Source organism: Amblyomma mixtum, chromosome 8 (assembly GCF_055824585.1).
Source record: "Amblyomma mixtum isolate Tamu chromosome 8, ASM5582458v1, whole genome shotgun sequence".
In the NCBI taxonomy this organism is placed as follows: Eukaryota; Metazoa; Arthropoda; class Arachnida; order Ixodida; family Ixodidae; genus Amblyomma; species Amblyomma mixtum.
The window spans coordinates 13322335-13338100 of NC_143019.1; the positions used below are offsets into that span (position 1 = coordinate 13322335).

Below are 15766 nucleotides of genomic sequence, written 5' to 3' on the forward strand. Positions count from 1 at the left end.
ACAACTGGGAATTTTATTTTTTTAGCGCAGACTCCCCACGGGACTAGTTTCTCTATAGCGGTAGCTTAGCATCGGTCTGTCTCGTTCGTAAATTTCTCGCCTGAATGTAGCCCGTTGGATAGATATATGAAGCACATAGATATACGGGCGCATACTTATTAGTACCGTCAAGTCCTGGTGTCGTGCCGTTCTCCCCCACTGACATTAGGTGAATCCCCACCTGCTTGTGCAAACGCTGCTCGACAATCAGTAGCTTTAAAAGCAAAAGAAGTGAGAAATGTCACATTTGATGCTCTACAAGATTCAGTGCGACGCAGAGAGTGCGGTAGTGAAAGTGTCATGGCAGGAAGCACCGACACTTTCACCCTGATATTGCTGGGAACCACGTAACTTCTGGCTAATAATCCGTCCTATAGTTGCTTAAAACCGATGGCGGCAGTATCTCGGCATCATGGCCTTCGAATAACATTTATTAAAGCAGCAACGGACGGATCAAGACGCCTCTGAAAGCGAAATTCTATACAATATTTAGGCAAGCTAGGAAGCGTCTCTGGGGAGGAAGCCTTATTAACAACCTGAAATGCGCTTCGCAGTGCAGTTTCTTCTATTGCTAAAAATTTCGCAAATTGATTTCCCAAACAATACCAAGTCAAATGTTCTAGGCGCGCATTAAAAATGCATAATAAGCAATCCAGTAACGGTAAGCAGCATCCCACTCGGCCTTATAGGTTATAAAATGCTTTAATTATCAAAAAATTGCCGCCAAAAAAAAAGACAACATACGCAGTAGTGCTTTCTGAAGAGTATAGCACATTTTCCTCCTGCGTGTTCTCTTCCCCGCATAATCGTACTCGCAGTGGCGTGCCTGCGTCCTCCTCGCTCTGGCCACCAGCGCCTTCGCCGGCTACGTAGCCGGGGGCTACGACCTCGGCGGCTACGGTGGCCTGTCCACCTACGGCCTCTCCCACGGCATCGGCTACCCTGGTCTTGGCCTCAGCTACGCCCCAGCTGCCAGCTACGCCGTCGCTGCTCCAGCTGCTGTTCGCCAACGCCGCGCGACGAAGAAACCCAAAACCTCTGGCCGCACACGCAAACCCCGACCGTCCCTGCCGGAAGATATCGGTCTCTATGGACCTTGGTAGATCCCTGGATCACTGGGCCTCTGTAGTCGCTTTATTGAATATATTTCCATTTCTGTAGGGGGTACGGGCCCAGTCAAATAAATTCTTTCGGCTTTTTGCAGTATCCTTGTCATCTGAACATGCATAGATGCAAAATAAACTTGAGTTTAATATTGTAAGTACTCCAGGATTCTATGCGGCAAACCTGGTGCTCCGTTTCGTGCTTGTTTCACTAACTCACTGTGCGCATTAGGTAATTTCCACTGTAGCAATTCATAGAGCGGTAATTAACAGTATTTATTCTTCGTTGTTAAAGTGCCTTTGATTATTCGATCGTTAGCCGTCGCTAAAGGCTTCACCATTGCCGTAATCGCTGCTAATTTCCGCAACGCAGCTTTTTGCGGTAGAGTAATACCAGAGTCCCTCAATACTTGGTAATACAAATGTTGGGGACGTCAAAAAACAGGCGAATCATGTTAACTAGTAAAATGGTTAAAGGTGCACTGAAGAGGAATCTGAACTTGTCTTTTTGCCGCGGGAACTCGATCTACACGTTCCTAGAATTCTTAGAAACTGCGACTTATTGCCCTGTGTGGCCAATTTACCTAATTAAATCGAATTAACGTCCGGCTCCCGCCCTTTTTTTTTTTAATTCTGCCTCGTACGGTGGGCGGAGTCGACCAACGCGTGGAGTGCCTTTCGCCCAGTCCCGTGGCGGCTTGCCGCTCTGCCATCGGCGGAGTAATACGTAGTAGTCCGTAGTAGCAAATAGTCCGCGCGTATTTTTATTTCTGCGGGCTTATTTTGTGGCTATATTATCTGCGAATGAAACTATTTATTCATGGAAACTTAAACAACAAAATAAAGCGAAAGCAAAGCCTCCACGGAGCTGGCTGAAAGGAACTTCACGCGTTGGTCGACTCCGCCCACCGTACGAGGCAGAATTAAAAAAAAAAGGGCGGGAGCCGGACGTTAATTCGATTTAATTAGGGAAATCGGCCATACAGGGCAATAAGTTGCAGTTTCTAAGAATGCTAGGAACATGTAGATCGAGTTCCCGCGGCAAAAAGACAAGTTCAGAATCCTCTTCAGTGCACCTTTAACTAAATTTTACAGCTAACTTTACAGGCGCCCGCTTGGAATTACAGACTTGTAGCCGGCCGTTATTAGTAGCAATACCTGATTTTATAATTTCGGAGAAGAGACTACTCTCTCCGCTATGACTCAACTAATTTAGACCATTTTTCGCGCCATTCGAAAACTGCGCTTCGGCGGGAGGGGCGTCTAACACCTCCGAAGTTTTTGGTTCAACAAAGGTGTTTAAAACCTCCAAAAAATGACCAAGGGTGTTTTTAACTAGTAACGTATTTGAAAATAGCGGAATTAAAAAACACATTCTTGATCGAACTGTCTGTGTTCTAGGTGCCGTCGCGTAGTCAGCGGTGAGCCCTCAGGCGAGCTTTGCTAATCATTAATTTACATGAAAGGATAATGCGAAAATATGTCCTGCAGAGGTTACAGTATAGTGATGCATAAGTTCCGCAACCGTCAAGGATAGCGACCACACCAAGTCCGCATGAGATTCCAGTGTTTCACTGTCGATCATTCTTGCAATTTTCAAACAATTTGAAAACCTGCTCCATAAGAACGTTTCCTGCGAGACTTTGAATTAGCAAGGTACTGCTCTGCTAACACAAGAAAAAAAACAGAGCTGTTGAATAGTCGGCCACGAAGTGACGGCTCTGTCGTATGTAAAAGAAAGCGTGTGCACGCATCTATCTAGCTGGAATCTTTCACTCTTAAATGTGAAATCGTTCCTGTAAAATTCGCTCACAAAGCTTGACAATGTAGGCTGTACAAATACTAAGGTTTTCGAGCTTCAAATCTAAAACAAAAAGTAATAATAAGAAACGCATAAAAACTGCCTGCGGGAAATCCCTATGCAAGTTTAGTTCCCTCGATACAATAACCATAACACACTAATAGCGAAAAATTTGCTGTGGCTTAGTTGAACTAGGCCACGATATACATAGTGAAAGATATACGTTAGGCGCCGAGCATAACACGCTCGGCGCCTAACAACCATGGCAACTGTTTGCCGTGATTGCCATGGTTACGGCGCATGCCCAATACTGGCCTGCGACGACCGCCCGAAATGCGCCGCTGACTAGCCCATAACAAAAAAGACCACTCCAGAGTAACTAGGCAAGAAAAAAACTATTACAAACTGGAATAAAGTCAAAAAATTGCCTTTATGAGAATGAACTAAGGGTACAGAAAGGGGAAGAAGAAAAAGAAAGTATTTTGGTGAAATGCAGAGAGGAAAACTGTTAGACGTAGGTACGAGTACCCGAATGAGCAGGTCAAAGTGGACGCCCGGAGCAAAGGGAAATCCGTGGCACTTGCGCTCCTCGGTGCCCCATTTCCCGTCCTGGAAGCTGTTGCGCACCATGTCATTGTGGCGGAAACGCGGGCTGAAGTGGAAGGCGATGTCCGAGCCAGGACCTCCACACTGGAAGTTGAAGAAAAACCTGCGCGGAAACAACGCAGTTAAAAAAAAAATTCCCTCAGCAAGGCAGTTATTTGACCTATGTAGGCCTTGCCACAGGACAGAGGAAGCGCAAGGCTTACATGAGGCAGCACCGCACTACGCTACAACCAGGCAACACAGCAAATCTGCCAAGGCATTGCAACCACTGCAAAGACTGCACCCCTCTGTTCCGTAATGTCATAATCATCGGCCGCGGCAAAACGCAGATAGAACCAGAAATCTTAGAAGCCTTCAAAATCAAGCAGTTAGGAACTGAATGCGCCAGCGACGGCTCCGTTAGGTTCACGGCAAAAGAGTACAGTTTCATGAATGGGACCTACCTAGGTAGACACATGTAATCTTCAGTCGCTTAATCAATTTTGTTTTTGTTGTTTCGTTAACGTTTGTGCTTGCTCTACGCGCATGTGCGCCCTGTTTTGATGTTGGCGATCCACCAAGTAAAGAATTTTCAGTTGTGTTTCCAGCGTTGTCCTGTGTACTTCTCCTCCTTCTGAATGCGTCCTTTTCGCTGGTTTTCTACGTACCATGCACCAACTGGCCCAACAAGCTACGCTTCTTCAATACGGTGCTATTGACCGGCTTGTTTTTCCAAGCTAGACGAACGACGGGGCAAATGGTGTGACAGTTGTTTGCACTAAGAACACAAGATAAGACAACCGATGAAAGGAAGCTACAGAGTGATGTGTGCTTTGCTCCTTGTCTGTTACCATGTTGCCCAATGCCCTCTGTTGCCTGTTCCTTTCGAGCTGTCCTGTCTGTGCACATGCGTGTCTAACTGGTAGTGGTAGTTATAAGCGCCCACAGGAAAGCTGTTGCATATAGCGTGAGACTAAAAATAAGACAAGCCATGCCCAAACAAGAAGTGTGTGATGAGAGGCTAGTTGGTAAGACATACTGAAGACACAAAACTACGCAGTAGACAGGACACAGAAAAGAAGCAGACAGGACGAGCGTAGACTAAAAACTGATTTATTGGTCGAAAACAACCTTCCTTCAAAGGCAACGCATGCGCAACCAAACTTAACGCCCAGAGCAAAAGTACAGAATCTTATCAACCCAAAAAGTCAAGTTCCTTCTGATACAAGTGAATTGATGCCTCGCTAACACATTTTTCCGCACCGTATCTAGCAATTTGCCAGGCTTCAAAGATCTCGCGTGCCTTCTTGTCCTTCGCGCAGCCTATAATCTTCGTTTGCTTGAAAAGCGGCGTACAAAATACTTGTTTCTTCTTGTCATTGATCTTACAAGACTGGCAGTGCCTTGCTAAATGCTGCCCACCGTGCTGGCTCAAAGAGTTATTATGCTCCTGAAGGCGTTTATTAATGCAGCGCCCCGTCTGCCCTACATATACGGAACCACAGCTGAATGGGATCTCGTAGATAACTCCCATCTTACAGGCTACAAACTTAGGTCTGTGGTTGACTCCGCACCCTACTTTCTTTTGCAGGTTATTGTTAGTTAATCGGCATAAACGAGACAGTTTACATGGGGCGGAAAAGAACACGTTGACACCAAATTTCCCTCCCACCTTCTTCAAACCGTGCGAAGTCTTGTGCACATAAGGAAGGACTTCAAACTTCTTCCTCTCACTTTCAGTGAGTTCTTGTTGGTTTTGCTTCAACCGTAGGGTTTTCAGCAAAGATTCTGCAACAGCTTTCAGAAGAGAAGGAGGAAAACCCGCAGAGTAAAGCCGGTCTACTTGACTGGAAAAACTACGTTTCACCATGTGTGGGCATGACTTGACAAGCGAAGATCTTAAGCATGAGGTTGCGATTCCCCTTTTTACGAGCTTTGAGTGGCAGGAATCATAAGGTAGAAGAGCCTTCTTAGATCTTGGTAAATCAAGAGACTACCTTTGCTTCAGCCGTACAGATTTCTCTGATTGCACCGAACCGGTGCGCTCGTATTGAGGCTTCCATTCAGGATCCTAGCTGCTTTTGAACATTCAGACCTAGAACAAGCACATTTCGTAAACGTTTTATGGTTTACTTCGGCGGAGGAACAAGAAGGCGATTTACCAGACAAGGTCGGCTATATCAAATTGTCTCAAGAAAGCAGACGTGGCAATTACTGAATTACTGTAAAGCAATTACAGTCGTTTATTAACCTTTCCCCCCATTTTGTAACGTAATGCGTTACTTTTCTCGTCTAGGAATTTAGAAATTTGAACATCTTTTGTGCAGTAATTTAGAAGCGAATGCAATTACAATATAGTTACTTTCGAACTATGTATGCTCTTAGAATGGACAGCTGCTCTTCGTGTTGGCCTAGCTTAGGTCTGTTTTTTTCTTGCTTTTATTGTTGTTGTTGTTGCTGCTGCTGTTGCTGTTGTTGTTGCTGCTGCTGCTGAGTCGGGAGCCTCGAAATCAGGAACGACAAGCGGCAAGCCTAGATCAGTGTAACGGCGCGAGTGCATGTGTCTAGAGCCTCTCCCAAGTGGCAACATGTAAGAATGGGCTTGGGCGAGCATAGGGGCAGATGGGGCATTTTTCCTTCAAGTCGTATCAGGAGTGCACGAAGAGCTCCCTGGGTAACATGGGCCAATGGCATAGCGACGTCCTGTTGCGCTCGTTGTACGAGGTGCGGAGAGGGATGTGGAAACGCGCATGGCCCGAACATCTTCGAATGGAAGAAGTGACGAGGTGGATAGTACCACCAAGGTAATAAGGTGGATAGTGACGATGGATAGCCAAGGTAATAAATAGCCTGCTTCGCGGGCTTCAAATGGTGTAGCCATCTCTGAGCAACAAGACGCTGGGTTCAGCGTTCGTTTTTGTCCGAGCGCAGGTAAATTGACGAGCGTTTGGCAGAGCTTCTCTATTTTTGTGTGTATGTCGCTCACATTATGTTATCTTTCTAATGGCCTGGGTTATAAGGGGAAAAATGCGGGCGGAATGTTGGCTGGGAGGGAGTTTGGCGGGAACCAAAATTGGTGCGGGTTGCATCTCGAGAAAGAATTCGAGGTTATTATACTCCACTTCTTTAAGAACGAGGTACTGAGGCTGTATGGGTTGAACGGTGTTGCGCACAACTTAGCGACAAACAATTTTTACATTTTCCTTTTAACGAATAGTTAGTGCGCTGCCACAGCACCGGATTTCACAGACTCTCGAGACGCCATTGTGAACAACAAATCGCAGCGCCGCACCAGCTTTTCAACTTTTCTCATTTAAAGTCGAACGCTGCGCTAGCCCCACTCGCGTCAGCGGAGTGGCTACTCGGCAAAGACATCATTTCTTAAAAGCGACTCTTGGTTTTCGCTGCCCACTTGTAAGCTCAGCTCCTCCTGCGGTGTAACAAGAAACCTGAAATTCTTGTGAGAGGCTGCGACCAGTGGGCTTCTTTTGATGCATGAGAACGAGAAACTTATTTAAGAGCTTAGCAATTAATTTTAAGAGCAATTACTTTTAGAAAGTAATTGTGATTTAGAAAGTGTTGCCGGGCTAGTTCGTTCAGTGTTTCAGACATGGTAGTTGCGCGAAACACACACACAAGACAGGGTACGGGACGAGCGCAACTGCGGGATTGCGCTCGTCCCGTACCGTCTTGTGTGTGTGTGTGTGTGTGTGTGTGTGTGTGTGTGTGTGTGTGTGTGTGTGTGTGTGTGTGTGTGTGTGCGTGCGTGCGTATGCGTGTGCGTGTGCGTGAGTGCGTGCGTGTGCGTGCGCGCGCGTGTGTGTGTGTGTGTGTGTGTGTGTGTGTGTGTGTGTGTGTGTGTGTGTGTGTGTAATGCAATGAAATTACATTTGCCTTGATTTTTGGCCAATAATTAGTAATGTAGTTTAGTTTCCAAATACAATTTTTCCTTGTGTACAGGAGAGGGCACCATATTAAAAGAGGCTCTGGAATGATCCTGCTTTTTTTGTCCATTTCTTGACATTAAAGTGACTCTTGCACCTCCAGGCCCAACAGCCCTGGTGGTTCGAGCCCGAGCCGCGGCGGGGGTCCCTGAATATGGACCCCCCCCCCCGAATATGTAAGGGTCATGCCCTCAAGGTCTGACCGCAACCCTCTCTGTACACAGTCTAATGAAGTTTACCGCCAACACCACCAGAAGTGCTTGTTCTTTTTGGACTTGTTTAAGTCAGAGGTCTCTACAAAGTAATTATGCGTGCAACACAAGGAAGAGGCTGCTCACGAGTCTGCTTCGCTGTGGGGCTTTGCACTGAGGTACACCCTCAGACCCGGCTCCAAGCGGCCACCGGGCAGCATGTGCAGGAACGGCGTCGGCTGCGCACAGCAGGGAGACGGAGAAAAAGGGTTTTTTACAATGACCAGCATTACGAAGGCGCTTTCAATGCCGACCTCAAAAGAATGTGCACTGCATTTTCTCCAAGGACCAAACGCCAGTCTCAGGACTCAACTCTATGGGCCCGTTGTTAGCCGTCTAGTAACACGAGACGAAAAGTAACTTAGCCTTTGCTACCATCTCTCAAGGACACAGTCTTTCTATTACCTCCGCTACAAAAACAATCACGCCGACATGATCTCTGCACTGTTATTCTGTACACTCAATGTTCTGTTCCCTTACGCATATATGTAACGAAGGTACAAAGCAATTGAAAGGAAGCATTTTATAATGTTTGGTTCATTGGTTTATTGGGGTTTAAGGTCCCAAAGCAACTTAGGCTATGAGGGACGCCGTAGTGAAGGGCTCCAGGGAATTTCGACCACCTGGGGTTCTTTAACTGTGCGATGTCACTCCACGTTAAAGAACCCCAGGCGGTCGAAATTTCCGGAGCCCTCCACTACGGCGTCCCTCACAGCCTGAGTTGTTTTGGGACGTTAAACCCCAATAAACTAATAAACCAAACATTATAAAAAGTTCCCTTTCAATTGCTTTCTACCTTCGTTACATCCATATTGTACCCCTGTATCGCCACCATGGCCTATGTCACCCTCTCAGACAAATAACTGTCTTTATTGCGCATGCGCGGACGATAACTTCTGGCTCGGACAGCGTGTATTTGTGAATCGCTCATAATAGAAGTTAATGAAAGTTCAGTGCTCATCCTTGGCTACTCTCTTTCCGTTGTCCCCTTGTTTAGCGCTGCTGTCATTATTTTTAAATGTAACAGTTCTTGGTAACCCCTGACCTTACAAATAAGCGTCACTTACCGGGTTGTACACGATGGTGGGCTCGGTCGCCAGTGCCACCGGCTGGGGTTCCTCCACGGTAGGCAACTGCGTAAAGTGGTCAAAGCTGCTCTGTTAAAAATGGCGCTAAAGTAGAGGCCAGAAGGAAATTAATCACGTCATGACTGCAAATAACATTTTCTGCTATACTGTTCATGCAAGGCGTGAGACAGCGCTCTTAGACAGCGCAAGGAAACACAGATAGCTCGCTGCTGCAGGTACTGGCGTCAAGGTTTAAACACATGAAAAGAACAGAGCTAGAAAGCACTGAAGTTGAGGGACCAAATCTTACAAGCAATGTGCATGTTCGGGGTGGCAACAACCTAAGGAGCATTACGCTCAGTTGAGATGTCAGGAGCTTTACTTGCAATTGTGTCTGGTGGGCGCTCGACTACTAAGAGCATTTTCTTAAGTCAAATGAGAAAAATAAGGCTGCCACAAGCACTTGGCAATATCCAAGTGTGGCATGAAAGACGAACTTATGTTATCTTGTGACACCACCCCCAGTTATGCCACGAGCGACCCCTTTCATGCACCACCCCAAAGCCTCGTTGCTAATAGGTAGCCCCTCCATTAAGTGTTTTAAGGGCAAGTAAGTACGTTGGGCATTGAAGTCCAGTGCCTAAGGCACTTGACTTCAGTTGACAAGTGCAACTGGACCAACTTATTACGATGTGAACGGATGCACAGTGTCATAGTACCGCTCCCTCCCTTCCTCCCCACCAGTCACCCCGGCCACAAGACCTTTGGTCAGTCATGTCCTCCAGACTGCAACAAGATCGAATGGAGCACTCATGGCTCAATAGCACATTCTACTAATGGAATCAGGGTCACAAGATGTGCTGGTTAGAACCTGTGAAATTATATTACGCTTTTATATTGCATGGAAACACCTATAAAAGAAGTCAGGAGAACAGTTTACATGGTCAGTTGCTTGCCACGAGAACACCTGTTATCCATCAAGATCGTGTATGTGGTACCTTACAAGAAACCTTGCAAAATCTCGATTCCTCACTTGTTCACAGCACCACACTCCGTTTCCATTTCCATTTGTATCAATAACAGCTGATTAAGATATGCAAAGCAGTCTTGACTTGTTAACACCAATGCGCTAAGAAGCCTGGGTTCCTTTCCCCGCATGCGGTTACCATGAATCCCAGTGGAGGCCTCTGGGCGACCCTGTGAACCGTGACGCAGCCGTCCATCTTGAGCCTCTCCACGGCGGAGTAGAGGAGCCGGTGGTGGAAGTAGTAGAAGTGGTGCTGGTTGAAAGCCACCTGCATGCAGGCACCAGCCACAGTATGCGAATTGTCTCTGCAACGCTACTTAGCAGGTGTCCAGTGGCCGGTCAGCCACCTTCACAATGCTGTTTCTAGCAGAACCCACTCATGACCTTGTAGGGCATGATCAGAAAGCTGATGGAGAAAGAAGAAAATCAAATTTGTAGATTCTCACATGTCTCATGTTTTGGAGTACCCATGGCGTGAAGTAACTGACCTGCCAAACAGTTAATGCCAAACCTCACATATCATGTAATAAAATAGATGGCTTACTAACGCACAACCTTGTTTTCCATCTATTTTACTACATGATAGTGAGATTGCATGCCTTGATGCCACGCAGCAGCACGGGTTCGTGTTTGCGTGCTTGTTGATAGGTTGGCCGCTTTTTTCCATATATTTTGCTGTCTTCGAATAAACTTTCAGTTGTGAGTCAGCGCTCGTCCTGTGTTTCTTCTGCTGCGGTCTTGGTCTTTGCGCTGTTTGCCTTTCAATGTGTACCACCAGCTCACCCGTTTACTTGTTTTTCTTGTCATGTTATCTTCGGTCGCAATAAAGATTTTTGAGTAATGGGGGTAAAAAAGCTCCGAAAAGTTTACCGCTTTTTTATTTAGTTTTTTATTTAGTGTTTTAGGAGCTTTATATTTGTTCGTGCTGAAAGCTACGAGGTGATCAGAGCAATGCGTCGGCAGCAGTGGCGTAGCCAGAAATTTGGTTCGGGGGGGCTCATGTTGCAGCGCGGACTCATCATAGAAATTGTGGAGGGATCAAACAAAAGAATAACAACTGCATTCCCTTTGACAATGACGTTGTATATTAGATAAAGGTACTCACTGTCTAGACAAGTTAAATACGCATTTTTTTAAATAAAATAATGTATAATCGTACATCTTAAAAATCGTGGCAGACTTAACTGATACCAATGCTGCCATGTTTTTGCGTATTTACTAATTAAAGATAATATCACACGAAGTCTACAACCCTATCAGTCCGAAACCAGCGAAGCAATGCATGCCACTGATATGAAAAACGTAAAGGCCATGTATTAAGCAAGTACAGGACAAATATTTTAATGAATGTTTGTCGTTCAAGAACCTTTACATTTTTGTACATATGCAACGGCCAGGGAAAAATCTCAATGACGCTGTCCTCCGTTCCAGTATACTGCGCAGCAGCAGCTGTCACTGGTCATGTATTGCTGGTAACTGCACCGAATTTTTAGTCGCAACAGCGAGCACATGAACAAACGAGGAGTTCTGCAAAATATGCATTAGAAGTGCGAAGACAAAATGGAGTATAAGAAATGCGAAGATACAACTTGGCAACTTGAAATTTTTAATAAGACCACCTTGGCGCCAATAATTGCACACGGTTAAAAAAGATGAGGAAATTGTGAAGTTATTTGCGCCAAGGTGGTTTTATTCCAAATTCCGAGGTGCTATACGAACTAGCCCGGCAGCATGCCTTACTGAACAACTTGACAAAGGACAAAAAAGTGTCGCTGGAAACAAAGTCACTGTATGTATACACAAAACCTCGCAACAAGATATTTAAATACCCGTATGCCTACAATACATCTACGTGTCTAAGCAAAAGTCGTTCCATATAATGCGTCAAACCAAGCAAATAAACATCTTGCGCAATCACAGATAGTAAACTTTACACACGGAAAGACATACGATCCATGCAAGAACAAAGCTATGATAGCAGACGTCGCGATATGTACTTGGGCCATACTGCGGTCAGTGGCAGTTCGAAAAAATTTCGAGGGCGGGGGGGGGGGGGGGGGGGGGGTGCTGCAGCCCCATAAGCCCTCCTCCCCCTGGCTACGCCTCTGGGCAGTATCGGCGGAAGCGGATTGCAACAACCACCTTTTGTCGCGGCATCTCCCAGATGGCGCCACATGTAGGGTTTGAAACAGCAGCTCATTAGGCGCATAGAGAACGTCAGAAATAGTCGACAAAAGAGGACCCGGGTCGAATCCCGGCCGCGGAGGCCGCGTTTAGAAAGAGGTGAAATGCGTACGCACGTGCGTGGGCTAGCGTGAGTGTGTGAGCATACGTGTGTGTGTCTGTCTGTATGTGCGTGCGTGCGTGTATGTGTGTGTGTGTGTGTGTGTGTGTGTGTGTGTGTGTGTGTGTGTGTGTGTGTGTGTGTGTGTGTGTGTGTGTGTGTGTGTGTGTGTGTGTCCATGCACGTGCGTGCGTGTATGTGTGTGTTTATGTGTGTGTGTTTATGTGCGTGTGCTTGCGTGTGCGTGCGTGTGTGTGTGCGTGGTTGCTTGCAGGCGTGTGTGTATGCTTGCGTGTGCGTGCGTTTACCTGTGTGCGTGCGTGGTTGCGTGCGGGCGTGTGTGTGTGTCGGCAGAGCTTATAAATTTGGTACACCATCAGCATTGCCTGTCCACCCAACCTGTGAGCAGGAATGCAGTATGTACAGAGGGCAAAACGCATGTCTAGAACACGCTCTGAGCGTGTTTCGGGCGTAACACACGATAACTAGCGATGAGATTTGGTTAAAAATGGTGTGGATGTGAACATGGGCTGTTAAACTCATAGAATTTCATCGTCATTTTTTGCCTTCTTGGTTGCAGCGGCTTTGGGAGCTCCGGAACGCAGAGTTTGTTTGTTCTAGGCATGTGTTTTGCCCTCTGTACAGGCTGTCGCAACCAGAGCAATGCCCTATGAGATAAGAAAGTAGATACAGAGCCGCCCGGGAGGTGTTTGCGCTGGACTAGGACCACGAACGCTGCAATCAGGAAGACTTGTTCATGGATATAGTTGCTTCGTGGTCTTCGAAATGCCCTGGTTTTTTGCTCTTTCTTGTCTCGTCGTTTCTGTCTCTCTCCAATAAAGATTATATTTATATATATACACAGGCTGCAGTCCTGAAGAAGACTGGACCGTGTTCGAAATATCGACAATAAACGCCTTTCAGAAGTGCCTGCACACACACACACAAACACACACACACACACACACACACACACACACACACACACACACACACACACGCACGCACGCACGCACGCACACACACACACCTCAGACATCGACATTGTGGTGTAGTGATCTACGTTGCTATGGACACGCTCTGCAGCGACTGTTTCTTACACCCTACCTTGTAGCCCATCTCTTCGACGAGTATCATTGCCTCAAAGTTGTGTCCCTGCTGCACGGGCAGACTCTCGACGCACTCTTCTTCCTCCCAGTTGCCGTTGCGACACGTGTTGAAGACCACATTGCCGGCGTCGAAGCGCACGCTGATGTGCAGGGCTATATCACCAGTTCCAGTCACCAGGTTGATGTGGAACCTGCGCACAAGCAGTGATCGCGCATACAGGCGCGGTGCAATGCGCTCTCGAGCAATCGCTGTACTCTACCTCTTGGGGCTGCTCGTGACATGGCCCGTCAGTTCGATGATCGTGTCCGGCACGAGACTCTCCAGGGGGTGGTCCATTGGGACGGCCTGTAGAAGAGGACTGGGGTTCAGGTACTAGTCCGAGACGCGCGCAGAGGGGCGCGGCAATGCTCACCGGTTCGAATGTCACCAGACGTGGTTCGGGGTACAGCGGGACACTGCGGAACGACGACACCGTAGCTGTCATCTGCCGACAGAAGCGGAGCAGCTAAATACGGCAGGCGATGCGCGACACACCCCACGCAGTGGGCGAGAAACGCGACAGATACAACGGTACAATGGGACAATGGGTCGCCGGTGTTTCTTGCTGCGATCCATTGTCTTATCTGTCAGCTGTGCTTCGGAATACTGCGGAGGCTTTCCGTCCACTCAAACCTCGCAGGGGCGTGTTTCCGGCCGCTGAGGTAGAGCACGTAGGTAAAAAGTAATAAAAAAATTTGTTCTGAGCGAAGCAAATAGCGCATTATCTGTCTCACATATATCTCGTTGGACACCCGAACCCCGCAGTGAGGGAAGGGAGGAAAGTGGGAGTGAAAGAAGAAAGGAAGAAAGAGGTGCCGTAGTGGAGGTCTCCGGAATAATTTCGACCACCTGGGGATCTTTAATGTGCACTGATATCGCACAGCACACGGGCGCCTCTTGCGTTTCGCCTCCATCGAAACGCGGCCGCCGCAGTCGGGTTCGAACCCGGGTACTCCGGCTGGGTAGACGAGCGCCTTAACCAATGAGCCACCGTGGCAAGTAAAACGAAAAAGTAATCGTGTTTGGCGTTTAATCTATCTCATGCAACTGCGGGGGCTAGTCTCTCGTCAAATTTACTTACGTAACAAAACCGAATGGATATTTAGTTTCGGTTTCACGCACGCTGAAATGGTAACAGAATTTTACTGCTTACTCGGAAAGTGCTCAGAGTGTGCATAAAAGTAAAAACCTTCGACGGGACCGATGTCACGTCAGCAGGCGATGATTCTAATCTCAACGGGAACGCCCTCTTGCAGACGCCGTTCGCATCAGCCGCATCAGAACTTTTGTCCATCTCCCGGACTTCCAGATTCGGGTTCGGCTCCGCCTCTCGTCAACGTGCAGGCGTAGCGCGAAAGGTAGCATGTTAACCTGGTTCTTGAATTGCTGCTGAGGGGCAAATTTGCTGAAGATGTCGGCTCACTCCACCACTTCGCTGAATCATTCAGCCCACACGTGTCACTTTGACAGCCTACTACGGCGCTGCCGTGCCAAATCTGGTGATGACACGGGCTCTCCCAGGAAGCGATTGCTGAATCGGGCCACGTGGCGAGGGACTACGGAGGCGGAAATTGTCTGGGTACCTGCACACTCTGGGAACCCTGGGAACGAGACGGCTCACATGAATGCTCGAGGTTTCGTCAGCCGAGTATGTGAGCCGGACGTCCCGGGAAGGTCCACGAGAGATGGGCTGGTATCCTTTCATGACATTACTAACCATTTCAGACTTGAGCGGAGGATTTACCCACCTCCGGACAAGCAATTGGTGAAGGCGCAGGAATGCGTCTGGCGACGATTGCAGACTAGATGTTTCTTCAACCCATACGTGTTGAGCAAAATCTACCCGGACATTCAGCCGGAGTGCAAATGGTGTCAGGAATTGGCAACCTATGACCACATATTATGGAGCTGCAGCCTAGCACCGCCACCGGCGGACATTATGCGTGATCCTTCCCTCGAGCAGTGGGAGGCCGTGTTGGCCAGCTCAGACCCGGTCGTCCAGACCAGGGCCGTGGAGTGGGCCACCCAGGTCGCCGTCAGCCATGGGTTGATGGCCATCTAACACGGAATCGTCCACACATGCTCTCTGGCGAAAATAACGATTTTCCATCCATCCATCCATCCCAGGAAGCGTCCTCGGCGACGCGAGGCGCATCCTTTTAAGAGGGCTCACCAGCTACAAGGCAACTCAGATTTGAACTCCATAAAAACCAAACCAAAATCAGACTTGAACTTTTTCTGCCGATAGATGGCAGCACCTGAGTACCCCAAAAAGGAGGTAAGTTCTATTCCCCCTCCAGGTGTGTAAACTACACCGCGACACGAAAGTATTTGATATGATTTATTTTGATATGATTTATTTCCGTCAAAGCGGTAGGGGCTTGAACAAAAGTGAAAAATAGTTCACTTGACGAGGTTCAAGCCCCTCTTTACAAGGCATACAACGGTTGCGCAACGTAGTGATTAATTTTCCAAACACACTCAACACACACAAAAAAAAATGAATGTGCAAAGCC

General features: G+C 47.5%; 1 protein-coding gene across 1 annotated transcript in view; it reads right to left on the minus strand.

Annotated features, from left to right (window-relative positions):
- Positions 1 to 13824, minus strand: part of LOC149331394 (galectin-4-like) — a 21136-nt gene extending 7312 nt beyond the window's left edge. The window contains exons 1-7 of the mRNA XM_089555493.1: positions 13624 to 13824; positions 13471 to 13556; positions 13209 to 13401; positions 9957 to 10085; positions 8791 to 8856; positions 7811 to 7902; positions 3472 to 3652 (exon numbers count right to left, since the gene is read on the minus strand). Coding sequence (XP_089411619.1) covers positions 3472 to 3652; positions 7811 to 7902; positions 8791 to 8856; positions 9957 to 10085; positions 13209 to 13401; positions 13471 to 13556; positions 13624 to 13695 — 819 coding nt within the window. The 5' untranslated portion in view covers positions 13696 to 13824. The remainder of the gene's footprint in view (positions 1 to 3471; positions 3653 to 7810; positions 7903 to 8790; positions 8857 to 9956; positions 10086 to 13208; positions 13402 to 13470; positions 13557 to 13623) is intronic.
- Between the last annotated feature and the right edge of the window lie 1942 nt (positions 13825 to 15766).